At 50.0% G+C, this 27,757-nt stretch overlaps 1 protein-coding gene across 7 annotated transcripts in view; it reads right to left on the reverse strand.

Moving 5' to 3' along the window:
• Nucleotides 1-27,757, reverse strand: part of arid1b (AT rich interactive domain 1B (SWI1-like)) — a 113,924-nt gene that overhangs the window by 57,042 nt on the left and 29,125 nt on the right. For 6 of the 7 annotated variants that reach the window (XM_035422876.1, XM_035422879.1, XM_035422877.1 and 3 more), the window contains one exon: nucleotides 19,846-19,956. The exons of the other annotated variant lie outside the window; for it this stretch is intronic. In XM_035422876.1, the coding sequence (XP_035278767.1) occupies nucleotides 19,846-19,956 (111 nt within the window). The remainder of the gene's footprint in view (nucleotides 1-19,845; nucleotides 19,957-27,757) is intronic. 7 annotated transcript variants of the gene reach the window in all.

Genomic DNA, 27,757 nt, shown 5'->3' on the forward strand with positions numbered 1-27,757 from the left:
CAACACTCCTTTCAGCCTTTAAGTGAATTAGAACGGGGGGGGGGGGGTTAGCGTCGTGTTACAGCGGCCTCAAATGTCAGCCAATGAGGTTTGAGAGCAGCACTCGCCAAAAATGTCACCAGATAGACCGAGGAGGAAGACGAGAGGGCTGTCTGAAGCAACGCCGATTCCCCCCCCCCCCCCCGTTTCCCAAATAATAAAAATGTCCTCGAACCGACCGAACCCCTCCGCGTTCTGCTCTGGTAAAACTACCTCCCCGGTCACAAGCTGCCCCGCCTGAAATCGAAAATTCCGTCCCCTCCCGCCGCAAACTTTACCCGCCCTAGAAAAAAAAATCACCCCGTCAACAATTCGCCCGCCCCCTCAGCTCCGAAGAACTGCCCCCCAGACCGACGTCCTAATTCCGCCCCCGCAGCCTTGCCCCGGCTAACGCCCGGATCTAACTGCCGCAAACTGCCCCAGCTCCCCCACCCCCACCCCCCACGTCCCTCCCCCGTCCCCCGATACAGCCTCTCAGGCCTTTTTTTAAAATGATCATTTAACAAATATGCGGATGAAAGCGGGGGTGCTACACATTTTCCCATATTGTAACGTCCACACCCCCCCCCCCCCCCCCCCTCCCCAGTCTGGGGGTGCTGTTCTCAGCACTGCTGCTCGGCTCGCGGCGTTCCTGTGGATTTCTGTGTGTGTCATTTAAAGGGCCAGCCCAGCACGTCTCAGTCTCTTCTGCAGCTGCGGTTTCTTCCAAAGGCTGCGTGGGGGGAGGGGAAAGCGGAGAGACAGAGGGAGAGGGAAGGGGGGGAGGGAGAGGGAGAGGGAGAGAGAGAGGAGAAGGAGGAGGTGGAGGAGGAGGGGGGCCTGGCCGTTTTAGAAGATGTAATGAAAACCACCAGAGCTCAGAACGCAGTGAGGGAAAATAAGATGAAGACAGCTGGGATCTTTTTGTCGTTGCCTTTTTTTTTTTTTTTTTAACCCCCCCTCCCCGCCGAACATTTCGTTCTGCGGCGCCTCTTCTCCCCTCTCCCTCTCCTTCTTTCCTGCTCTCCCTCTCCCTCCCTCCTTCCTGCTCTCCCTCTCCCTCTCTCCTTCCTGCTCTCCCTCTTGATCTTTTTAAAAATTCAGAGCCCACCCCCTTTTGCTGTAATGGTTTATTTATTACGGCGAATATACAGCTTCTAAAACTAGTTCTGGGCTCTCATTCCCCCACAAGACTTTAAATCATCTCACGCTTCAAATTCTCCGCTGCTCCCAGTTCCCCCGTCTCTGTCACATTCGTTCCCCCTCCTTCACTCTTCCCTCTCTCCTCTCCTCCCGTCTCAGCTGAATAACCTCCTCAGAATCTAAAAAATCTTTCGCTTTTTCTTTAACTCTTCAGTGCAACAAGGAAGGAGGGGAAAGTCTACTTCCTTACATTTGCCCATTTTAAGCCCAGAATTAAGGGACTCGGATAAAAAAAAAAAAATAAAGGTTTTTTTGCAGCTGACGAACGATCGACCGCGTTTGCCGTGCGGCTCGGAAAGATAAGGGACCGAGGGAAAAGGACAGGAAGAGAAAAGGAGGAGGAAGACGAAGGAGGAAAAGGAGCCGGTCGAGAGGCCCCGTCTGAGGGGGCTCTGATCCAACAGACGGAGAGAAAAAAAAAAAAAGAAGCTTGTTGCTTCCAAGCCGGCTTGGAATTCCAAAGATCTTTAAAAACACCGTTTCTCCAGCCCTCAGAGCCCTAATCTCAGTCTTTAAAAAAGCGGCGGCGCCTTCTTCCTCAGCTTCGAACGTTCTCTCCGAACCGGAGAGCCAACGGAGTTCACAAATAATCAAAGATCCGACATAGGGGATATATTCTCATTTTTCTTTTCACCCCTCCACCACCACCCCCCCCCCCCCCCCCCCCAAAACATTTTTCTGCCTCATTTCCTTAATTAGAAGAGGGGCTGAGGAGCAGCCTGATTATTATCTTGAGGAGAGACAACATTAAATGATATTGAGGCGGGAGGTTGGGGTCGTAGCAGCACTGTCATTTAAACATTTATATCGGGCTCCTCATTATTTTCATTTCATCTGTGACACGCCCCCTGAGTGTTGCTGCCCTTGGATTTCAAAACTAACTTCCTCGTTTGCGCTTGTAACTCTTTTTTATTTATTTATTTTTTTCCCCTTCTCCTACGAACTCGGAAACGCCCTCCCGCGTTTGTGAGCCCGGCCTCGTCGCTGCGATGTCCTCCGTCAATTTGGGAGAGTGCGAGACAGGCGAGGACTCAAATTCGCTCCCGCTTTTTTGTGCAACGCGGACCGTCCGGCACCAGACGGGTTCGCTTAGCTGGCACGGAGACTGCGGGTTCTTGACCGACCAGAGGGGGCGCCGTCGCGCAAAAAAGGCTTTCCGAAACCCCTCCCTCCCGGGGCGACGGTACGGTCAGGTACGCAACACTCTGATAATCCGCCGGTCAGCTGGTAAGGATTCAATACAATTCCATTTCAAAATGGTGAATTCAATTACAATAGGAAAAAATATGTGTGTGTGTTCTATCAGGGAAAATGGAAACCCTGAAGGCTGAATGCGAAAATCACATGTAAAGTAAACGGCCGCTGACTACACTGATAGCGGTCAATGGTCATAAGCAGGGTGTGGCACCGCACTGACCACATGCTCATAACGAGCTCCTACTCTGGCGGTTCAAATCCAAAATTTGTCACGTCTCTCCCTCCCCATTCTTCCTGTCTTTCTACATTGTCCTGTCCAATATGAACCCCCCCCCCCAATTTTTTTATATATATATATATATATATATATATATACACATACATAAATAAGATGGTCATAACTGAGAACAGTCCTGAATGATGTGTGAAATATAAGCTACCACATAACAGTGGGGATGATAGCATTATGAAAATGCCTCAGCCAGGCGAAGGCCGCACAAAAACTTTCCCATGATTCCACTTGTGTAAATAAGTAACCACACAGATAAAAGATCAAAAGTTTTCAATAAAGAGTAGGCCAATGATTAGAATATTTTGGCATACTTCCTACATCATAAGTTGCTTCCTTTATCTTTCCAGAAAGGGCATTTTATGTTGGCAACCATTACATACCTGACTAAAACCACATCACAGGTGCACGAGCAGATTACAGAGAAATTCCCCATCAGCGGCGTTATTTATAGTTAGAGTTTGGAAGGCCTGGCAGGAAATCCCGAAAGAAAAATACATTTTTAATGAGAGGACTGCGCTTTTTTTTTTTTGCTGATTTCATCTCGCAAGTTAAAAACAACAGACCAAAAGAATTTTGGAAACTACAGTCGTGACGCAGCAAACAACATCATTTCTTAAAGTAACGCGTCTCAAAATGGCACGACTTAAATGGAAACACGCACAAAAATGTGCACACAAAGCTAAAAGGAAGAGAGGAAAAAAACCTCATGTGTCCAAACGCGCAGCCAAACACACGGACAGACCCCAACGCGGGAAAGCGTGGATGGCTTTAAAGGAGGAAAAGAGAGAGAGCTCCTAATCACATATTCCATTATCTGCAAGCTCCGATAGAGAGAGAGAGAGAGAGAGAGAGAGAGAGGGTGTGAGAGAGGGAGAGGGAGGGAAAGAGAGAGAGGGGGAGAGGGAGGGAAAGAGAGAGAGAGAAGGGCAAGAGAGGGAGAGGGAGACAAGGAGGGCAAGCGAGGGAGGGAAGGAGGGAGAGAGAGAGAGAGAGCGAGGGAGAAGGAGGGCAAGAGAGAAAGGGAGAGAGACACAGAGATGAGGAGAGAGAGAGAGAGAGAGAGAGAGTCCTCCGCATGCACACGCAGGCACTCCGGCACTTTAATTAGCGTCGTCGGGCGGAGAGAGAGAGAGAGAGAGAGAGAGAGAGAGAGAGCGCTGCTAACGAGCACGAAGGCGAAAGCCGCATCCTCGCGGTTAAAGGCGAGGGTGCGAGGGTGCGAGGGGGGGCAGGGGCGCGCACAAATCCGGGGCGACGGCCGTTCACTTAACCCCCTAAAATACCGTCTCTCCGGCCGGGGCCCGCACGGAGCACCGGTAATGCCCCCCAACCCACCCCCCCCCACCCCACCCCGCGCGCGTGCCGCCGCGCACAAATCAGGCTAAGCTAATCCCACGGGTCGACCGACGGGAAAAAAAAAAATCCCGTCCGTGGGAGCCCAGAGAAATTATTACCAGTCGCGAGGCCACAATTTGCCCCTAAAAAGAGTAAGACCCAAGTCAATTTTGGGGAAATAATTCTATTAGCTCCCGTCTAATGGCACCAAAAACCATCGAGAACAAACAAGGAGCGGCTTTTTCCTTTTCCGCATTAGAGTCTAGACAGATTCTCCCTGCTTAAATCTCATTATTCCTCTCACAAAAGTGCCCCAATTACCTCCATGAATTCAGGCCGGCAGTTTATTTTTCTCTCCTCTTAAATTGATTTCTGGGCTGAATTAATAAAAAAAAAGTCGGAGCAGGTGTTTCCTGCTCCCGACACGACGACGAATAAATTCAAAGACGTCTTATTTCGCGTTTTTTTAAATGCGGCCGAAACAAATGAAGCAGACGACCGTAAGGCGCCCTTACCTTAAGGTGAAAAAAATCAGAATTAATGGCGTGCTCTGAAATCGGTGAAAGGGAAGGAAGCCCCCCAACAGCATAATGGATAATTAGCATTACTCACAAGCTGGTGGGCCACAGAGCTGGTTATAGTTTAAAAACAGACTATCCCAGAAGCATGAAAGCATACTCGTGTACACACAAATATGCACGCACCACACAAATCACAAAACACAGATACAAAAATCACAATTGATGAATAATATCAGTGCTACAATAATTTCTTAATAAGGGGTTAGGGTGTGTAATATTAATGAACAGACACATACACAATTTCAGTTCAAAATTCTCAACAATTATAAAAAGCCTCCTATAAGTCACATGCTACAAAGAAAGCCTTCAGACTTGTTCTGTTCTGCCAAGAATTATTTCAGGTATAAAAACAAAGAAACAATACTTCTAGAGAACACAATCTAGCTGTAGAGGATGATGTCAACTGTCTTTAGGAAACCTACTCCAACAGAGTGTCTGTTGAGGAGATAGCCATCATAACTACATGTACTCCACATCTCATACACCTGGCCACAACACATTAGCATGACCTTGCTATCTTTCCCATCATGCATTGGGGGTACTCAAGAGCATTATTATGGGTGGTAAACATGGCCCAGTTTTTCGTCCTCTGGTCGATTATCCATACATAGCAGTCTCATAAACAGGTCATCCAGGCATTGAATTCCGACATCCCCATCTCAGAATCATTATAAAATTTCATTCTCAAGTTCCATGGCAAGGTCTGGGGGAAGTTTTCACCACGAATTAGAAAAAGAAATCCTTAAAAAGTCTCATAATCGCGTGCGGTTCTGCCATATATCCTGTTCAAATCCCGCTACAATCATCAATGGCTCCGAGACCTCTTGATCTTATGAAAGGATCCTCTCCCTTTCACCCGCGTCTTCCTGAGACCGCAGAACCGAGCGCAGGCAGTGGACCAGGCAACGGGAAAGCGGGCGTGTTACGTAAAACCCGCAGGCTTTCATCTCTTGCCATTCCTGACCTTTGGTCATCTTTTCATCTTGGCTCCCTGCAGCATCTCAGCCTTCTTCAGCTCCAGCTTTCAAACAGCCAGAGAATCGCTTTTTACCTCCTTTTACATCCCCCTGTCTAATAGCCAGGCGTGGCCTGGTTCATACTTGGGAGGGGAACTCTTGGGGGGGGGGAACCAAGTCGCTTGTTGCAAGAAGTGGCGTTCATGGACCAGTAGGGGGCAGTCTTCCCTCGGGACCGAGCATAAGACAAATTACGACCATCTACTCATCCCCCAGTATAACTGGCAAAACAAGCCCCCCTCCCTTGGTTGATGTGTTCCAGCTTGTTCTGTTGCAATATGGCTGCTGTGCATACACCAAGTGGGCGTTGCATAATGATGGTGGTTCAACTAAATTTTCCCTCCTTGATGTAAAGTGCTTGGAGATCCACAAAAGGCACTGTATAAATTAAATTCTCTTTTATCCATTTAAAATGTTCCATATATATAAAATTTACTCTAATTACTGTTACTAATGCATATCCAATGGGCATTTTGAAACCATTTTACAGCTGTCATGGATTTCCTATTTTAAAACAAACCCACTTAGTCAAATAGAATGTAACCCCCCTCCTTAAAAAGACTACATTTGTCCAACCAGTCATTTTCTTGGGGAATTTTATATCCCGGAGAACAAGCCTATTCGCCATAGAAAGGCCTCGCATCTTAGACACGCGTCTACTACGGCACGGGAAGGAGCCGGAATGGATCCAGGTGGGCTCTGTTTCCACATATATTCTTTCCTACCTTTAGTTCACACATTGCTAAGATGCCATTCGTGGCTCGCAAATGCCCTGTGGTGAATTCTTACATGTCAGCGAGTTCGCTCGATTCAACCCTTGCGTACCGACGGATAAAAGCACCGCGTTCCGAATTGCAGTCTCCGATATTCATTCATTCCTTCGTTCATTTATTCAGTCGTTCATACCGACAAAAGGACGGGCGTGTAGGTGGGGGAATTGGTCATAACACCGACGCCCACTTCCGACAGACACAGCGGGGACGCCATTGTATTTCACATTCGTAAAACGGGAGGCAAAGTTCAAGTGGACGGACTCGAGGACTGGCAATCCAATACGGAACACGGTGGGGGAAAAAATACACGGTCCAATTATCTTTCGACAACCGGCGGTGATGACGCGGCTGTGATTTTAAAAAATTAATAAATAAATAAAAACTGCAACCCCGTGCCCCGACACCCCAAAAAAAAAAAAAAAAAACCGTCTCTCGCCAGTCCAGATCCCCGCCGGTGTTGTGCCGCGCGGCCGCCTCGCACGAGACGCTATCGGCGCTATCGGCTCGGGTCGCGGTGGAGAGCGCATTCCGCGCGCCCCCACCCCCCCACCCCCCCCCGCTTGGAATTCCATTTCCCCTCTGACTCCCTCGTCGCCGCGGCGACACCTCGGTGGCAGTAATCAAGGCGGCGTGACAGCGAGGAGAAACGCCGGCGGCGATCAGCGGAGAGAGGCGCGCCCGCCGCCGGGTCCCGACGGCGCCCGGAGACGAGGGACGCGTCAGACGTGCGCGGGAAACCGTTAGCCGCCGCGGCTAACGAGCGTGCGGCCGGGACCGCGGTTTCCTAAGTGAATTTGTCGTACGCGTGCACGTACACTCTTCTCCTAATTTACAAGTGGAGGGGGGGGGGGCTCGATTCTGTATGAATCTGGGTCTATTAAACCCCCCCACCCCCCCAACTACCCCAGAAAGAACAAAGCCTTCGATGCGTTCCGTCTCCCTCCGCTCGATTCCTCTGCGCCTCCTCGCGTGCTCTCCGCGCCCCCCGGCTTGGTCGAAGCTGGAAGCGCGTTCAAATCGTTCCTTTAAAGCGCGAGCGTCGTGGCGGCCGGGTTAACCGGCGTCGCCTTTTTTCATTCCCGTTTCGGCGGCTACGATCGACCGCGACGAAAGGAGTTTGACGGCGCGGCTCGCGGCCGTCGGTCCGAGCTCTTCGCCATCAAAGAGCGGGGTCGCTTTTCGATCTCACGAGACCGTTTAGGGATTACAGAGCTGTACCAATACACGTCATGGCGCGCTGCCTTGCCCGTTCGGCCGATAAACACCGACGCCAAAACCTCTCTCTCTCTTTGCCGCACCTCACTTAGTGGAGTAAATATAGCGAGTTCTCTCGAGATAAATTATCTGCCCTCGTTGCCATGGCGAAGTCCCCCGGACGGAACTTTCCGGGACGCGTACCACCCGGCTTCCCCCCCGCCAACGAGCGATGAAAGGCACGGCGAGCAAACGAGCACACGGAACGCCTGGCGCGCGAAACGACGCACCGTCGAGGAACCCGCCCTCGGAATATCCCGCGAAGACTCTCTCCGCTCGAAGGCTGCGACGGCCTAAACGAGAACGGCGATGGACAGAAGTGCAGGTTTTTATCCAGGATAGTTTGTACGCGATGCACTTCAGGGGCGACGTAGCTCAGGAGGTAAGAGCGGTTGTCTGGCAGTCAGAGGGTTGCCGGTTCGATCCCCGCCCTGGGCATGTCGAAGTGTCCCTGAGCAAGACACCTAACCCCTAATTGCTCTGGTGAGTGCGAGGCATCAATTGTAAAGCGCTTTGGATAAAAGCGCTATATAAACGCAGTCCATTTACCATTCACCAATTTCATCGATGTGTTGTTCATCTTTGTATGGGCGTACGTGTTATTTGGAATTATCGAAACGACAGTCTTACGCGTCACGGCACCGATATGTTAACGTAAAGTCTGGGGGAGCGGGGAATGTCTGCACGCTACATTCGAGGGTCCTCACATCGGCGTTGATGAGGCTCGTTATGGCGACAGTGCTGCTCAGCAGCGACGGAAGCAATGTTTTCAGTGAAGTGTTCAGTGTTCAGGCAAACGCGAGAGAGGAAACGGGGGACGTAAGAGTCAACACAACTGTTAAAAAATTTAAAATTAAAAAATTAAAAACAGGAAGGGAGATGGAGCTCCAGCGTGGTGATAAACAGGTTTAGGGCTCACTCAAGCATCAACTGTGGAGTTTTCAAAAGGCCCGTGTGTAAAAATAATAGTTAATTTTTTTTTTTTTTAAATGCTCAATAACAGGTACGTATTTACATTTTTTAAAATTTAATTTAATTTAATTTAATTTAATTTTTTTTAAAACTAGAAGATTTTTTTTTTTTTTTAATTACCTTTACAGGGCCATTTGGGGAATCCTGAGCATGTATATGAGCTAGATAAAAAAACGGGGGTTACAGGTGCAATAACAAAAGAACATGTAGCGTGAGGGCGGGGGTGAGGGTGGGGGGGTGGGGAGGGGGGGGAGATAGAGCATCCGGTTAATATTCCGGAGCCTGTTTACCGTGCTGTTGTCTGGGGGGGGGGGGGTGCCACACGGTGATAATGCCCCCTCAGATTCAGGAGCACTCTGACACCGCTCCGGTTCTCTACGGGGAAGTGGTAATCATGGAGCAATCTCTCACTCTGTGTGCAGTTCAGCAGGCCTCCTCATTAAACCTGCTTGATGGCTGCAAGCAGCAACTGAGTAATTGGAAAAAGGGCTCCTTTCTGTGGGCCAGCGATGAATCTGGGAAGGGGGGGGGGGAGGAGGTGTTTTAAGCACTCCCACAGCTCCGGTGTAGAAACATATATATGTTCTCTTTTCTAAATGTCTATTTCATGGAAAACGCGGGTGGTTCTCCTTTGTGAGAATTGGTGTGCGCGGGGATGGCAGGCTCCTCAGGAGCGCCTGAATCTAATGTCCTCACAAGGTAATGAAGTTCTCACACGTTGCTGCTTATGTCCCCGCCTTGCTGTTCTCTCTAAAAGCTCCATGCAGGACTTCTCCCGGCAAAGGGGACAGGCAGAACGGGAGGAGGCCGGACACTTCAAGAGAAATATTCCCCCTTGCGGGAAAGCGTGTGTGTTTTTTGTGGGCGTATGCATGTGTGTCTGTGTGGGTCTGTGCGTGTGCATGTGCGGTGTGTGTGGTGTGTGTGTGTGTGTGTGTGCATGGTGTGTGTGTGTGTGTGGTGTGCGCGCATGTGTGTGTGTGGTGTGAGTATGTGTGTGTGTGTGTGCATGTATGGGCATGTTTCACTATCTTTGTGAGAACCAAATGTCCCCACAAGGATAGAAAGATGAGGAAAACTACGCAAGGTGGGGACTTTTTGCTGGTCCCCACAAGTTCAAGAGGCTGTTTTAGGGTTAGGACTTAGGGTTAGGGTTAGGGTTACAATTAGGTTAAGGTTAGGGTTAAGGTTAGGCATGTAGTGGTTGGGGTTAGGGTTAGAGGTTACGGAATGAATGTAAGCCAATGGGAAGTCCTCACAAGTATAGCACTACAAACATGTGTGTGCATGTGTGTGTGCGTATTTGTGTGGGAGAGAAACAGCACGAGAGCTCCCGGCCTGTCGCAACTCCGAGCTTCAGCGGCTCTCCTGTGTGCGCGCGCGGCATCACAAAGCAGGCTGTTCCGGTCTGACCTGTTCCAGCAGCGGGTACGGTGCGATGACAGGGTGGCGCCCGATTATGTGTCAAGCGCTGGCAGAACGGCGGGCGTGTTTTCCAAAGACGCCGATCAGACGCACTGTTACACGATAGCAGGACACAACACAGCCCCAAAGACAACGTGGAAATTCAGTCTTGGTAGGGGGAAGGGGGGGGAAGGCACAAAAAGGCCTGCTTGAACCAGAGTACAAAATCACTTAAACACAGGGATTACACCACAAGCACAAGACACAACGTTTACGAAAAAGAAAAAGCAAAAACAATAAGCAAAGCAGACGGCAGACTAAACTGGAGGTGATGCAGTTCAATCGTAAGTAACATCCGTGCGTAAATAAATCACTCACAGGGGAAGAAAAAAAAAATGACTGAGGAAAAGAGCATTATTTTTACAATTCTCCTCCACGGCAGGGATTACACACAGACTAGAGCAGCAAACGTTTTCATTTGGGCCTTTTTTTCTATCGCTCTTCTCACCCCTCTCTTCATCCCCGTCGTTCCCATCCTCTTTCGTCCCGGCGCCAAGACGATTTTTCAGTCGACGGACGAGCCATTATCCGACGGTGACAACGCGGGCCGCGGATGTTCCGCTTCCGCAAAAAAGAGCGGGAACCCATTAACCACACTCCGCATCGCTACGGGCGCTATTCCTACGCCGCTTTTTTTTCCCCCCGAATTCGAGAGACGAAGTTCACTCGGAACTCGCGGCGCTTGACGGCAGAGCTTTCGATCACGTGACCTCGTTAAGGGGGGGGGGGGTAAAAGACAGAAGGGAGGCGGCGCTAATGGCGACGGCGGGATTGTCCGTGATGGAAATCCTGAGCGATGCGATTAAGCTTCGGGACGGGACGACCCGCGGAAAGACCGGCGCGAGCTTCCTCGTTTCGGGCAAAAGGCCAATCCAATCGAACAGAAACACCTTCCCCGATCGGTATCGCGCTAACAAAGTGCCTCTGTCCTTTACTTAAGCGACCTTCTCCATTTTGTATAACGACTGAGGCTATTGCCGAAGAGCGGCCTGGGATGAACTCGGCTGGAGAGCCCAAAGCCGGTTTCTTCGTTTGGGGGGGGGGGGGGGGGGGGGGGGGGGGGGGGGGGGCGTCGCCGGTTAATTCGACGTCTCCACGCGTGGAAAGCGGGAGGAATGAAAAGCAACAGCTGTGACATTCGGGAGAGAGCGGGAAAAGGATTTACCCCTCCCGCGACTGAGGGGAAGGAGGAAAAACTCCAGTCCGGCCTGAGGAAGTTCAATGGAGCCTGAAGCCCCGCCCCCTGCCACCTCACAACAGGAAGCGCTCGCCAAACCCAGCGTTCGAGAGCCGCAGTTCGGCTGACTTTAGGCAGAAGTGAACACTGGCTTCAGGAAGGAAGACTCGGGGCTGACATCCTCTTTTATAACGGACGTACTGTAGGCGTGCCACGAAACCACACGTACACCCAATCTGCCTTCAGCTCGAAGTGACAGTTGAGGATTCTGAAAAAATCGGCGCAGAGTTCTCCCTAATGCTAAGCTAAAGGCTACTTGCCTGCTAATGTCCTCCCAAAAACTGTAAATGAACAGAACAGCACAGAACAGCAAACGCTAATTTTCAGATTTTCATGGGAGTTGGATTCCAAGCGACATTCAAATGCCAATGAATGGCTTCAAATGTGGCGTAAATCTCTAGGCAGCAGAATTACACAAGTCCAGCCACAGAAACAGAAATGGGGGTTGCGAATAAACGAATTGCCAGAACCCCTGGCCTACTGAACACAAACAGCACCCCAACACTGAATTGCCTCGAAAATTGAAAGTTCCGGAAGCTTCTGTTGACTTTCAGACAACAGAACCTTCATGCAGGAATGCATTTACAGAATTTCACTTTCAGACAGTAATGTTTGAATAAATTTGATCACCGTTTAAAGGAAGCAGTTATTTGTAATACACGGTATTGCTCCGTGGTCTTATTAAATTTTTACACATTTTCATTTATTCATGGGAAAACTACTGACTGTGCAACTCACTTGCATTTCCTGAGCTAAATCATCTTTTTGTCTCAGTTTGTCAAGGGCTTGAATAAATTTGGAGGCCACAGTATTTGGTTAATATTCTTTGCCTGAATAAAACACGATATTGCTATGGAAACACAAGGTATGGTTTTGTTCAAAGCCCTAATGCAATCATAAAGGCGGCCGGGTGACATGTTTGATGGTGCAGGCTAGAGGAGCAATAATGAAAATTTGTCTCTTGCCGAAACCCTAATTTAGGAAGACTGAGACCGACTGTCACTCAATAAGACAAGCTTGCGCTTTTCTATTGAATTAGCCGCTACTACCTGCGGGTTCATAAAACAGCTTTATTTACTGTGGCAAACTCCTGGATGTATGCACATGTGCGCATACACACACACACATAGACACAGCCACACACACACGCACACACACACAGTATGCCTTGTTCCTGAGGTAGTCAGGTCTCTGGGAGGTCATGCTGCTTGAGAAATAAAAAAAAGTTAAAAAAAAAAGAAACTCTAACAAAAGAAACTGAATTACTAGAACATTCCCTCCAGCACCGTCTCTGCGATCCCAGCTATGTGAATCTGAGACTGACCAATTCATACCGATAGCCAGCTAGCAGCTTCTATAATTCAGTTATTAAAGGAAGAGATATCACACCAGAATATACTTTCAAACATTTCAATTGTCAATGATACATACTGAAAACAACAAATAGCACCCCCAAAAAAAGAAAAATCAATATTCAATTTTTGCTCAACACAAGAGAAAAGGAAAAATGAACTTCCATCCCAAGTGACGAAGGCGTGCAAACTGACAGAATGATTTGTTGAGTTAATATCCTCGGTCCTTCGCCATCCCCAACAACCGTCCCCATCAGGGACCGAAACACACCCAATAACTACGGTGTCCACCGAAGGCCAAAAGACGCGTGGAAACCTCGGGCGCTGCAGTACTTTTTTTTCACAGCCTCGGTTTTCCTTTTTTAATGCAGTAGAAAAGTCCCCCAATTCCACAATAATGGCTGATGAGCAGCCTCGGCCCTCGAACCACCGTTAACCTGTCGTCAAGTGGTTGCCGGGTCCATTAGCGCCCTTCGAACCCAACCCAGCCTTCCCTGGTCCCCCCCCCCCGTCTCATCCTTACCCACTGGACACAGGGGGTCACCTACCCGTCACCCTCTGGGGCCTTCCCTTTTTAAAAAAAGCACAGGTCATTCCGCTAGCCTATCGGCAACTGGGGAAGCCCTCCCGGCCAGTCAGCGGCGCCGAAACGCGAGGTCTTGCACTATTACATAACAGAAGGCATTTGCATGTTGAACCTTGGCCAAGACCGGATTAGCACCATTTGTTATGACTTATCGGAGTCATTTGTAAATATGAGGAAGGCATTCCGTCACCCTTGACTTTAGAGGGAGGGAGAGCGAGCGAGCGAGAGAGAGAGAGAGAGAGAGAGGCCTTTGTTAAGTGAGAGATAATTTAACGTCGCTGAATGGGTCTACACTCGAGGCGAGTAAACGCACACACGGATACAAACACGCACACGCACACAGACCCAGCGCTTTAAGTCGCAGGCATCAAAAGGCCACCGGGCTGGCTCCTGGCCCCGGGCCAGCTCTCGGATTGGCAGACAGCAACGCGTCTGAGTGCGAGCGCCCGGTGCCGCGGCGGGATGCGACCACCGGCGACGGAAATCACACCGCGATCGGGAGCTCTCCCCGGGCCCCGCGCGCACCCCGAAAACTCTCGAGGCGACGGGAGGGGTGTCGGACGATGCCGAGGAGGGGGGCGCTGGGATGCTGGATCGGGGAGGGGGGCTGGGGTGTAAATGCTGGGAGGGTGTCGTCATCACTGATAGCCCCCCCCTCCCCCCGCCACCACACGCCCCCCAGAAACACGGGAAGTGGGGGGTGGGGAGGGACAAGTGGCTTTGCTCTGACACGGCTAGTCTCCCCAGAAACTATCTGGGAAATACAGTGACACGGCAGAGGGGATTAAAGTTCTAAGACAGAAGACATTGGGCCGTAAAGAACGAAGCCAAAGGGCCGAGGAGCCTTTAAAACAGGAAGCGTGCTCTGACACTTCTGCACCTAGGGCATGTTCTGAGAGGGAAGAGTAATCCACCGACTATGTTATACAAATGCATATTTTATATATATCCTGAAGTCCTCAGTTAATCTATTCTATACATCAAAGATGTGTACGCATGTACACAGCATGGGCCTATGCACGCACGCACACACACACACAGTTGAGGTAGAACCCTGACCATTTTTAATAGAGATAAAGCACCTTTAAGGAAAAATGGAGGGGGAGAAAAAAAACTTTTTTTTTGGTCAAGCTTCCAACCGTGAAACAAGATCCTCAAAGATGAAACGAGATCCATTTTCCAGCGCAGGTAGAGCAGCTTTATCTCCATCGCTAATGTTCTTAGCGCGGCGGCGCGCGCCGCGGAGTTGGGCCTCCGTCGCTCCATTAAGACGGAGCTGGCGCTCGCAGACGGAGAAGGCTGCCCACGCCGTGCCTTCTGGGGCGGCAATTAAACGCTCCTTAAAGGATTTAAAAACCGCGGCCGTTTTCGAAGGCGTGCATTTACTCATTTATTTATTTTTAAAAACGGTTCTGCCGGTACCGCGCGATCTGCTGCCGGTGTTCCCGGGGAAAGAGGCGCCGCGCGTTCGGCCGTTAACGTTCCCCCCGGTTTTTCGCCCGTTAACCGTCTTCCCGTTTACGTTTGGGCTCGCCGACGAGGAGAAATTCGATCACGCTTAAAAAAAAGGGGACGAAGATAAACATTCGGCCGCGGGCGTCTAACATCGCGTAAGATTTTTTTTTTTAAACAGCCGTTCTCCCAATTAAAGCGCGGGGGCTTAAGGAACCCGGGGTCAGGCTCCGACGCGGCGATCCGCGCGGCAAAAAAAAAAACGATTCGAATTTAACGCTTCGGAAACGGCGTGACGTGTTCCTGGTATCGGCGCGACTCAAATCCGGTTTCCTGGCGATTTCCCCCCCCCCTTCCCCACAATCCTCGCCCTCCGTTACAAAAGAGAAGCGCTCAATCCGGGATTCGGTTCCGGATTCGGCCCCGCGAACGCTCCACACATTTAGAAAAGGGATTCTCTGAGAAGAGATCGAATTCACACGTGCCCGACCACGTGCTTACGTTTCGCCAAAAGAGCGGCGGTCGCCGCGCTGCGCGAAGCGGAGAATTATCTTTCGGTCCAAAGGCAAAAAAAAAAAAAAGGATGCGCAACTCCGCCTAAATGTCAACATCCGACGCGCGTCGATTGCAACACTTGCAAAGTCGGCGTGACGGGCCCATTGCAACACAGCAGCAGCTGCTTCGGGGTGCCAGCTCTAAAGCCACCCGTGCAGCTCCTGACCGAAACGGGATGCTAACGGAGATGCTACACGGCTAGCTAGCTACAGTCGATGACCCCCATCCGAAAAGGCCAAGAGTGTCATTCTTGCAGTGGTCAAAGCAGGACAGAGCGGAGCCATTTTAGCTGCTTCTAAATGTAGTTCATGGCCGGGCCGTAGCCAAAAACCTTTCAAACTGAGCCAGTCCGTGAGCGGTGGGCACAACTCGAGTGCCACGCTCAGTTTCTACATCGAGTAGAAGCGCAGCCCTACGAAAAAGGCAGTCCCCGTTTATGTTGTTCTATTCCCACATTCGAAACTTTAAAGATAAAGCGATGGCGGCTCGCTGACTAGAGCCGCATTTTGATATGTAGACTCGACCGCGGAAGCCACAGTTCCAGCCTCCGCTGGAAAACGAGTGTGTTTTTCTCCGAGACATTAGCGCCGTACGCGGGAGGCTATAACGAAGCGCGAGGGAGAACCCTTTGACAAATTGGCGACATTAGCGCCTACATGTGTGCATGCGGACTCGCAGGTACGCCGCACAGTCTTACATCAAAGCGACGTGACACCGGATTCATCACCGCAGTTTACACACTGTCAAGGCTTTTGCGTGAAATATTCCTGTGGAAATAAAGACGATACATAAACAAGAGGCATTATTCTTCATTTTGAACCTATGTTTTCATTCACGGTTATATAACCGCAGGATTTTTGGTATTTGTCTCAGTATTTGAGCGAACCTTTTGCGCTGGATTAGGTACCTGGCAGAATTATGAGCAATATAAGGTGAGCGCCTAATTTGTGATGAATTTGGAATGTTAATATCGCAACAAGCACACAGAACTCACGAAGGAATATCACCGCGCGCCGCCCCAATAATAAAAACAACGCGAGACCGCGACTAAAAATAATGGCGCGATCAAGAAAATTTACCGCTCGTCTTTCATGCATATTGAGGCCATTACCCATCCGGTCGCCATGGCAACCGTTAACACTGCCCCCCCCACCCCTCACTCGAAGGCAGATGTAATTTCAGACTCCCGACAGCCAGGGGGAGCGGTGAGAATATTCCGCTCGAGCCCTGGGCAGCAGCAGCAGCTGATGATAAACGATAAAAATATCCTGGAAGGTTAGCGCACGGACCGTACCACTCCGCGCTTCCCCCCCCCCCGGGGGGGGATTCGGCTATACGCGCAGGCCTCTGCGCGGGCGGGCTAATTTTACGCGGGCCGCTTGGGGGTGTCGGAGGTTCCGCTGACAGGCGCTCCCTGCTCCTGCTCCTCAGTCAGCAGAACGGCAGGTGAGAGGGGGGAGAGGGGGGAGCGTCGGACGCCGCGCCAGCTAATGCACGCCACGCACGCACGCGCGCACGAGGCTCGGCGGCTTCTCCCGACGTTTAATTAAGACTGCGCCTCGCAGCCCCGCAGGTGTGCGGCGAGCTTCGCCCCACGTCCCGGCGCGTCGGCTGACGAGTCGCGGCTGAGGACAGAGGCTGATATACGGGGCGTACAAACCACCCCGCGACCCGAAAGACAAAGAGCTTCTCATTCGAAAAGGCACTATAACACTCTCAACGTCATAAACACACAAGTGGTAACATGCACTCTATAAAAAGAGGAACCCAAAGAACATCTTATAGCATGTCTTTCAATACGGCTTCTATCCTTTTACAATACGGATTACCTGTGCCACTTTCCAAAGGTGTGACCGTGGCAACGACCATTCCCCCAATTTAAAAAGGTACTAGGACTACAGGCATTGCTTCGTGACCATACAAAACCCTCATTTCTAGATATTTCCGTATGTTGTTTCTGTGCGCAGGTGAGTGTGGTAGAGAGATAGGAAACGGTGCTACACGTTAGCGGAAGCCCGCTCTAGCATCTGTGCGCTCCGTGCTAGCGCACGCCTGTGTGTGCACGCTCTCAACAGGGATTATATCCAAACACATTACTCCCTTCCCTATGCGTAGAGTGGCGTGTATTAGCCTAGCTAAGGCTCCGGCAGTTAAGGGTGACGGAAAGTTAAGACCGCGAACACGCTAAGTCGGTCCGCATGAAAGCATCAGAGAAGAAAATAACGAGAAAAAAAAAAGAAAAACATTTTTTTAACCCGCACGCCCCAAATGAGAAAAAGGAGGAAAATCATCTTCGCAGATCGGAATCTTCCCCGCTAATACGTACAGCTGGAAATGATCCAATATCTAAAGGCCCGGAGGCGCGGCGAGGAATAAAGTTACCGAATTCAAATAAATCTCCCCCATCTACCCAAGGCTTCGACACTTAAGAAGCGAGCTGACACATCAATGCAATCTTAACTTGGTAAATCCTTTCGCGAGCGCAGTTTATAGATTACCGGGGTGCGGAAAAGCGGCCGTCTTGTGCGTCTCCCCTAATCTCAGAAAGCGGAGAGAGCGTCCAACGACGCTACAATCTAATCGAACCGAGTTACACACTTTCAGCCGGAATCCAGCTCTCGAATTCCCCCGTGCGCACCTCTGCAGCTATGCTTGACTTCACAAAATATCCTCAATTACTCGTCAAGTCTACATCCTTTAAGATTTCCATCTTTTGGGGGGGGGAGGAAATCTACTCTGCCAATGCTAAGCGTAGCGAGAGCTAATCTAACTTGCTCTTTTCCGCTCGTGCAGAAGGCAGGGCTGAAACAAAAAAACTGCGATTTTTAAACGTAACGGACGAAACGTGGCCGTCAGCCACGAAATGACCGGTGGAGACATGCACCGTCTGCCCAGAGCGAAAGGACTGCAGGCTGCTGGTGCCGGGGGCTCCCGATTGGCCTGGGCGAGCGCTGAGCCCGCCCCCTGACTGGCAGGCCTCTGCACCAATGGGCTGCTGACAGCTCAGGAAGCAGAAGGGGAGCAGCAGAAGGAGGTGCTGCTGCAGCGGGAGAGAGAGAGAGAGAGACCGTGCTGCAAGCGAGGCCCTCTCTCCCCCCCCAGTTCCGCTCAGACCGCGCTGTCCTCTCCTCGCCCGCGTCTTCCCGCCGCGCGGCGAGCCCAACGCGGCGCGAGACGTCACGCGGGGGCGCCGCGTCCTCGTTCGCGGTCGAAGCGAGGAGGCCGCGCGGAAGCCGCGGACGCGCTCCCCGAGCTCGGCCCACGCTCATGCAACGCGGCCATGATGACTGCGCGGCGGCGCTACGGCAGCACGACGACGCTAACGGCAGCCGAGAGGCTGAGGAACACAGGGAGCGCGGAGCCGGGTTCGAACGGAGCCCAGCCGTAACGGCTCTGCTCTCAAACCTCTCTGCACTGCAGCCTTTTGTTTTTACACACAGGCTCGGCTGATTTTAGCCCCGCCCCTGAGATTCTCTTCATGTGTCCCCAATCACAAACTTTGCAGCTTTCTGTGTTCACAGTAAAATTCAGCTCTTATAAAAATGTTTTTTTATATTATTCTTTAACTTCAGCAATCGCAATTTGTTTCATTGCGCATGTAAATTTATAGAACCTGAATGCATAGAAAGAATGTGTTTATTTTTTCTGAAATACTGAAATCCACGCACACACACTGAGTACATCTGCTGAACACATGCATATGCTTTTAACGTTTGCCATCTACAATGCAGCCTGTACAAATTTTGGTGCCTGCTTTTAATACTGCAGGTAGAGAAGATGCTACGTTGTATAGCTGACAGTTTTTTAAATTCCACTTAACACAAATATAAATCTCTTTATTCTTGTTTGAATTATTGTCAAATTCCGGGCCAATATTGATACCAATATGAAAGGTATTTCATGTTCACATGTTCCATTTCCTCAGCTCTCCCCGACCCACAGTACGACTATTGTTCAGGTTCCAAATATAAAAAGGCTTTGGATGCGATAACAGTAACGCGGGCCAGTAATAGGCAAGGGGGTCTTCCGCAATAAAAAAACAACCCTGTGGGCTTACGGTTAGTGAGGTTTTCTGGGTAAATGTGGCGTGTGTGTGTGCGCAGGCGTGTGTGTGTTTGCAGATGTGAGCGAATGTGTGCGTGCGCATGTTGAGTGCGTATGTGTGTGTGTGCGTGTGTGTGTGTGCGTGTGTTTGTGTGCGTGTGTTTGTATGCGTGTGTGCATTGGCATGCGTGTGTGTGCACGTGCATTTTTATACGTGTGTGTGTATGTGTGTACGCGCGTGTGTCTGTCGGTCTGTGTGTGTATGTGTGTGTGTGTACACGTGTGTGTCTGTCGGTCTGTGTGTGTGTATGTGTGTGTGTGTACACGCGTGTGTCTGTCGGTCTGTGTGTGTGTGTATGTGTGTGTGTGTACACGCGTGTGTCTGTCGGTCTGTGTGTGTCTATGTGTGTGTGTGTGTGTGTGTACACGCGTGTGTCTGTCGGTCTGTGTGTGCGTATGAGTGCGCCTGCGTTTTTATGCGTTGTAGGATGCGACAGGAACCAGCGTCACTTACAGGAAGGCTGGATGGTCTCTCCTGCTGGACCAGGCCCATCTCCTCGTGGTTGGGCTTCCCGGGGGTCATGGCCGGCTGGCTCCTGTTCCCGTAGCTTTCCTGAGGAACCTCCTGGAGACGCACACACGAGAGGCAAGGAGAGCACCGGGGGGCGGAGGGGGGGGGGGGGGTGGGGGTGGCGGTGGGGGAATAAATCAATCACGCATTCAGCTTTATTCAAAGAGAAATCGATGCCTTCTGCTTTACGGCTGAAATTGTTTGGAATCAGAAAGGAGGGCATCAACCACGGAAACTCCGCGCTGCTCGTTTCGACGCTTCTCATGTTTGCTAAACAGGCGATGACTCACGCCTCGCGGTTACTGACTGCTGTTGGGCGCAGCGCTTAACAAGAGAAACGGCGGCGCGCGGTAATCAGAATCTGAAGAGCCCGGCTGGCTCGCGGAAAAAGGACCCTGGCAGCACACCGTAGGTAAAGCGGAGAACGCCGGGCGGCTTTCCCTTGGACCAATAAAAAGGGACTACGCCCCCCCCACCCACCCACCCACCCACCGACCCGCAACACGCGGCCCGGAGCGACCATGTGATCGAGATGAGCCAATGGCCCTGGCTTCCCGCTCAGACGCGGTCCCGCAGGCCCGCACACGGCGGCTGAGCGAAGCCAAGCGTGAGCGTCGCGCTCTCGATTCCCCGGCAAAACCAGCCGGAAAAAAAAACCAGCGTCGGCGTGCGAGGCCTCAACCGGCTCGCCGCGCCAGTTCAGGCCGGTCAGAGTCGACCGGGGTCAAAGGGCGGCGCCGTGGAAACGGACGTTTAATTCCACAAAACGGCCGAATGTGCCTTCTGCAATCCAGCCAACTTTAGCCACTTAATCAACAGTTTGTTCATAAATATCTTACAAATTTAATAAACAGCAACCCGGGCAACCCGGAAAGTTCCATTCCATGCCAGCTAGCACGCGTGCTGCAAATTCCCATAATTGAAAATAAAAAGCAGACGAAATAGCACCCGTTTTTTCTTTTTTTTTGCGAAAGGGAAATAGGTCTGTGTCATTTCTGATTCAGTGGAACTGAATGTAATGATGTGTCAATCCAGGGGTGGTGTTGTGACTCTTATCCCGACAGACTGGTTCCAAAGCTCTGGCTTCACACACCGTAGACGGCACGTAACAAATCTGCAGTTCGCCCGTGTACTGAAGGCACTAAGGAACACTAATATTAGCACAAGGGGAATACAGGATTTTTAAAAAGGAAACGTGAGGCAAACTGAGCCGCAAAATGTTAAGAATTGTTTTCCCACTTGGCTAGCAAACCATGAAACTAAATGTTTGTGCCTGCATGTAAAAAGCTTGATGCAATACAAAGCATCAAATTCACATTCACGGTGTTAATATTAAGATTTAATATACAGCTTCAAACTTAAAAACATACGCGCAATATATTTGAACATTTTGGTGCTTCCATTTGAACATTTCCGCTAGCATGGATCAAGGCTAGGCTACACCTTCATCTGTAATATACAGCCTTGGCTGTTTGTTTGAGACAAAGTCCAGGGATCATTACTCATTTTCAACCAGCTAGTCTGCCACTTAATTCACTGGTTCAGTTTTTAATGAGCGTGCACATGACCACACAGGCCACTGACTCCTATGTGCTAGTAACACTAGACATCAAAACAAACAACCCTATTTAGGTTTTTAGTTTCATTTGAAAGCAAATACGCGCCAGTGTAACTCAGACATCCATGCTACTGTACGAAGCTGTGTGTTCTGGCAGAAGGCCTAGAATCTTAATTGTTATTAAATGTTCTGAAACAAATAGCTTTGTATGCCATTTCCAAAGTAAGTGCACACCGCTTCCTATAGTAAACACATACTGAAGGCGTGTCTACACACAGTCATTCTTTCAATTTCTTAAAAGCAGCAAACGTGTGTACAAACACAACGCTGATTAGCTCGTGCCAATTCAACAGCATCACCGTGGAAACGGGCGGGAGCGGTGGGGGTGGGGGTGGGGGAAGGGGGGGGGGGATGTCGCACTCCTGGTGCTAAAATCAAACTCAGTCAGGCACGTGCGTTTACTCGAGCGGAATGCCGCGGAATATGTGGGTCACAGGCAGGTCAGCCTCATGCCAGTGTTTACAGTCGGGTGATGACATCACCGGCCACTTTTGCTTTGACTGTGGGAACTGCCGCATTCCAGCTTTCACACGACGAACGACGAGGGCTGCTATTCAGGAGGCCGCGGCACGAGGCTAAAAATTGAACGAGGCTAAAAATTGAAAAAGGAAAAAAAAGAAAAGAAAGGCCGGGGAAAACTGTCAATTAACCGCCCCACCCCCCCACCCCCCCCCCGACCCCGGGGTACTGCGACGCCGTAAAACGACGAGCGCGTTTCGCTTTTCGGTTTCGCGTGCGCCCGCAGGGTCGGACGAAGGGAGGCGCCGAAACGGAAACGCGCCGCGGGCGCGGGCGCAAACGTCCCCGTCGAGAAACGCGGCCGAAGCCGTTCGACGTTTTGCGGCGTTTCAGGAAAAAAAAAAACGCTCGAGCCCGTTTTCCCCGCCTGCCGGGGGGTTTTAGCACAATCCGCTAAGACTCCTTACGTTACCGGTTTTTTTCCGTGGAGCGGCCTCCACAATAAGGTTCCCTCCCAAAACCTTCGGCCGCGTGACCGAACGCGTTCTGGAGGCGAGCTTCCGAAGGGCGCGCGCGCGGGATATGCAAATCCGAGCGGTTTAAATCATTTCAGATTTACAAACAGAACGGTATAATATTAGGCCGCGCTGCACTAGGGGGGGGGTGGGAGCGTTGAGGGGGGTTTGTGAGTGACGGCCGGAGATGCGGGCGCTTTCTCTCCTGCTGGAGGTGGGAAGGAACGCATTCATAAATGCATGAGCTCATGCAAACCACGCGCAGGCCTCGGCCTTGAGAAACGACTCCTACCAGGAACCTAATCCCCACGGCGGCCCGCCCTCCCTCGAACCTCTCCCACGTCAGCCGCGCTGACCGTGTCAGTGCACGGGCGGCCCGCTCCGAGAGCTCTCCACGCTCTTCCGAATGCATTAGTCATTCAGACACCTTTAGATGCAGATCTCCACCAAATCTCTGCCGCTAATGCCATTAATATTCATTAAAAATTAAACTTAATTGCATGTCTTTAAAAGTGCCCCGCACCCTGGCACATCCCGGGGGCCTAAAGCCAGTCGTTTCAGATTTAACTATGCAGCTCATCTGTGTCTGATATTGGCTGTGTGCCCGAGTGTGTGTGTGTGTGTGTGACTGAGTTTGTGTGAGTGTGAGTGCGAGTATGTGTGTGATCGTGTGTGAGAGTGCATGTGTGTGTGTGCGTGTGTGTGACTGAGTGTGTGTGCGCGAGTGTGCTTGAGATTGTGTGTGTGTGTGTGTGTGTGTGTGTGCGTGTGTGTGTGTGCGTGTGCGAGAGAGTGAGAGTGAGAGTGTGTGTGTGTGTGTGTGTGTGTTGAGGCAGGGAGGATTTAGTGAGCACAAAAACAGAAGAACAGGTCTACTGCAATACCCCACGTCACACAGGATCAGTTCATTTGCAGTTGGGAACTACTAAACACAGTGCCGCTTTATCAGGCCACCAAATTTATGTCAACAAACAACCGAAAAAAAAAAGGAAAAGAAAGCTTTCGGCTTCTGCGATGGCGGCTTCATTACCGAATGCCATTTCAAACAACGCGGAGCCTTACGAAGCCGGAGCGCAGTTGCCAAGGTAACAATGCAGCTCATTCTAATTTGATAATGTTGCAAATGAACACAGATTATGAGAGCTGGCGGCCTCAGTCTGGCGTAAGGTTACCGCTCGGTTCAGCGAAAGTAGCGCCATGTGACGAGTCCCACGGCCTTCCATTCAAGCCTCTTTTGAGAGAGCCGTGTCAAAAACAACAGGTGTTCGGAAGCACATCTTTTGTGATTTCTGTTCTGTTGGCATGGAGCAAAATGGCTCATGTAACAGGTGAAAGACTTTGTGGACCGCCTGCGAAGAAACTCCAGTATTTTCACAGTGTGGAGATTGTAAAGTGCGCACCACGACAGCTCTTCAGAAGCCAGGTTTTTTGATTGGATAACATCGTCACTGTGCAATGCACGTCCATCACAGAGTGGATAGCATACCAGGCACTAGAATATTTACAGGGGATGTCCCCCAGAAACCATTTCTTTATATGCATAGACAAGGTTAAAATCTTAAATTTTGGTCCTAACTAAATTTAGACCATTCTAATGCTGATGTAACAATCACTACTAGTAATTGAAAGCGATGGAGTTCTAGAACGTTGACATAGAATTCTGTGGGGGAAAAAAAGCACAGGGCAACAGTAAACCCATAGGGCAAAAAACAGGATTTGGAATGATGGAATTTGGAATGATCTTTCACCTTTATTACATCATGCGGTTCAAAAGGCCGTTCCAATCAGGGGAGAGCGCTCATTTCCAGTGACCGGGTAATCCTCCAGCCAATGAAATCCGGGATGACATTTAAAAGGTCACTACAATCAAAAGCGGCTCCCGCAAATTACGGAGCTGAAACCTTTCGCACGGACAGGTCTCCTAGTTGGCCGTCTCTCCGCTCTATGCGTGCCCTCCCATTTCCTGCCGCCTCATCCCTCCCATCCTGTATGTCATAATTATGCGGCTAATTAAGAGTCCTTCACTGATATTCAAATAGGGACCAATTAATGATGGTGAACTTTGAGCGGCCCTCCTCCCCCACCCCCATAGCCTACAGAGAAGATGGCACTCCTTGTTCTCGTGGTTGAAGGACAGAATCCTTAAGACTGCTATCCCAGTGGGGGCTATCTGGGATTTTTTCAGTGATGAGTAGGACATTGACTTCCACAGACTCTCGCAGCTATTGAGCTCACTGACCAATAAAGGCACTGGATCCCAGTTACTCTACAACCACAAAAAGACCCAACCAAGCTTCAGCAGAACCCTTCTGAAACAAATGGCAAATCTAACTAAACCCGATTTACATGAACAACGCAAGGACCAACCATCGTATTCAAGACCTCCTCCCTCGGCTAAAACGGAACTCATTATTTTGTTAAATATCTGGAATAACACCGAACATGTTGTTTTAGCGGGAGAGAAATAATAAATAGTTACGACTGTGTTTTATGCTGTCGTAAATTCAGACAGGTGGCGGAGAGATTTCGCACGGAAAGTCCCCTCCGTCGCTAGGGAAGCCGCCGCGCTGTTTTCCAGGGGGCTGTAAAAAGCTTATTGTACGCTGATGGACGAGATACAGAAGCAATCTTTGGTTATGGAGGAAACGGCAAAGGGGAACGTGGGGACCGGCGGAGCGGGGTGGATGCTGGCCAGAATGCCAGCCTCGCTCAGCGCGGAGGTAGCACCTCCAGGGCTTCCAGCGACGGTAGCCCAGGCCGTGCACTTTCCATACAACCATAGCGGTTCGGCGGTGGCTGTTTTTAGGAACACAGTGTGACTCCCTTCAAACAAAAACATTGCGCCTAAAATGGCTTTTCTCGCTGCCGGTGCTCCACTCGCTCGATATAGAACGGACCGTTCAACGAGGCAAGGGAAAGTCATTTTAGGATATCCTGTATTTCTACGGTGGAAACAAATCTTAAAAAAGTGCAAGTGCATGGCATTTCCACCTTTGTGGCTTTCATTGGTTCAGAGGTTTTGGGGTCAATTCACACAATAAATATGTATGTTTTAAGGCAAGAGAAACCTTCTAAAATTATCATTTTCTGCTGGCCCTAAGGACTGGCGTTATATTTTCCCTTTAAGCACTACCTGTCATTCCTCCACCTTTCATCCTGTCTGAAACAACCTACAGAGCAGGTCAACTTGGATAATTAAAATAATTACACACTGCTGCTTAATCACATGTTTGGCTTAATCATTGGAACGGTACAGTTGTCTCACTTTAGACTGACTGATGACACCAGCTCACCAGAGCTGTGACCTGCAAAAAGAACCAGGACCAGGAGAACAACAACAAAAAAAATCCAAACAACCAGAGATATCAACTCGCCCCTTAAGGAGAGGGCTGATAAACAGCCAGTGAAACTAGACTCCCCGAGGGAGAGGGTTGATAAACCGAGGAAAAACTCATTAATTGAGAGGTATGAGATACCAAAAACCTCATATATATCTGTCAGGAAGAACAGTGTGCCTGTTAGACGGGACTGAGCGGGGGGACGCCCCCCCCCCGCGGAATAGCCCTTAATCGGGTCAAACTGTACCTCCTGACTCCGGTCACACGGAGGAGAAAATAAACAGGGTCGCCCCCCTCATCACTCCTCAGGTACGGCTCGTCTTCTGCCAAAAGCAATTTCACCTCTGGAGGAAATTCAGCCCCGGGAAAATATGCTCGATCCAAGGCCCAGAACGGCCTTCCCACCAGTAATGCGACCCATCACTTCAGCGCTGATGACAGGGAAGAGCTTGGCAGAGAGTCCTCAGCTTGGCCCAAAGCTGCGTTCATGTTCTCGGAGAATTCCCCCAAGTGGACATTTGGCAACGAGGTGAGATTTTTCTTCATTCCTGCACACGGCGGTGGGAGTGGTTCCTTTCATATACGCGCCCCGTCTCAGACGTCATCCATTCACGATGTCACGGACTCTCTCTTTTTCGGCTCGTCCAGGGACGAATTTGAGCAAAGGCTCGACACAGCACACAAAACGCGACGGAATTATTAAAGCATAAGAAATGCGAGGACGTTTCGAACTTGGCGTTTTCGTTACGAGCGCATTCCAAATTGAAATATGGAAGCCCCAAATCAGTTTCTACTCAGAAAGCATTTCCTACACACACACACCGAACGCTATATTAAGACCGTTAGGATGAAAAACAGGGAGATGAAGGGCTCTAGGAAGCTTATATCAATTTGGGCACATTTCCCCCACCTTCAGCCAGATGCTAAATCTCTCCAGACGTCCCCAACCAAAGCCAGCAAATACTGACAAGGCACACAAGCCACATGCTGGCAATTGTCCTGGTTTGCTGGCAGATATCAGGCCGGTGGGCACTAAAACTCAACTAAGGGGAACCTGGAGATAATGTGTGCTGGAAGCGCAGGCCTTGCTTTTCAATGAAATGTTTAGCCAAGCTGTAGCTATAGTCTGCACTTTGTGGCCCACGCTGGCTTGTGTCTTAAGTGCAAATTGGAACCGATATCAATTTTTAGCAGATCGCTAGTCGAATGCTAACAGGAGATTTTCACGGTCTGGAGGCAGACTCAAAGGCGAAATACTTTAAGTAATGCCAGCATTTAAAAAAAAAAAAAAAAAAGAATTACAAAAAATTTGTTAGTGACCAGTTTCGTACAAAAACGTTGATTAAAAAAATGTCTTGGTACAGAGAGTTAAAAATGCAAGTGTGATTGCGTTAGGCCTACATTTTCATGCACTACACAAAGAGAATGCCATTCATTAATCTCCAGACATGACATTCTTACAGAAGGAAATGGAGATTTCTTGGCCGTGAGAGCCTTTCCGTGCTTTTTATCATGCTTAATTAGGAAACGGAGGGGGATTCAACAACACGTTATATTTACATAATATTTATATTAATTTAAGAGTCACAACCTTCTCACAATATTTTACATATAAAAACATAAAAACACAGTTGCCTTATGTATCGTTTTTTCATCTTCATAAAAAGGTATGAAGTTAAAATGTTTTAATTTCAGTTTCATTTGGTCGACAACCATGTCTGTCCTATCTCTTGACAGGCAGTGCATCTTTGAGCTCACGTGTAGCCTACTCCTTTCTGCAGCATTAAAACCAGGCCAACACTCCAGGTTCCGCATGGTTTTCCATTATTTTTTTAGCAAGCAGGAACTATTTACGTCATCTCAGCTCCACCAGCCTGATCGGGTCATCGGACCAACACGCTGTCCGTCAACTGTGTGGTGACTGG

Source organism: Anguilla anguilla, chromosome 6 (assembly GCF_013347855.1).
Source record: "Anguilla anguilla isolate fAngAng1 chromosome 6, fAngAng1.pri, whole genome shotgun sequence".
Lineage (NCBI taxonomy): Eukaryota > Metazoa > Chordata > Actinopteri > Anguilliformes > Anguillidae > Anguilla > Anguilla anguilla.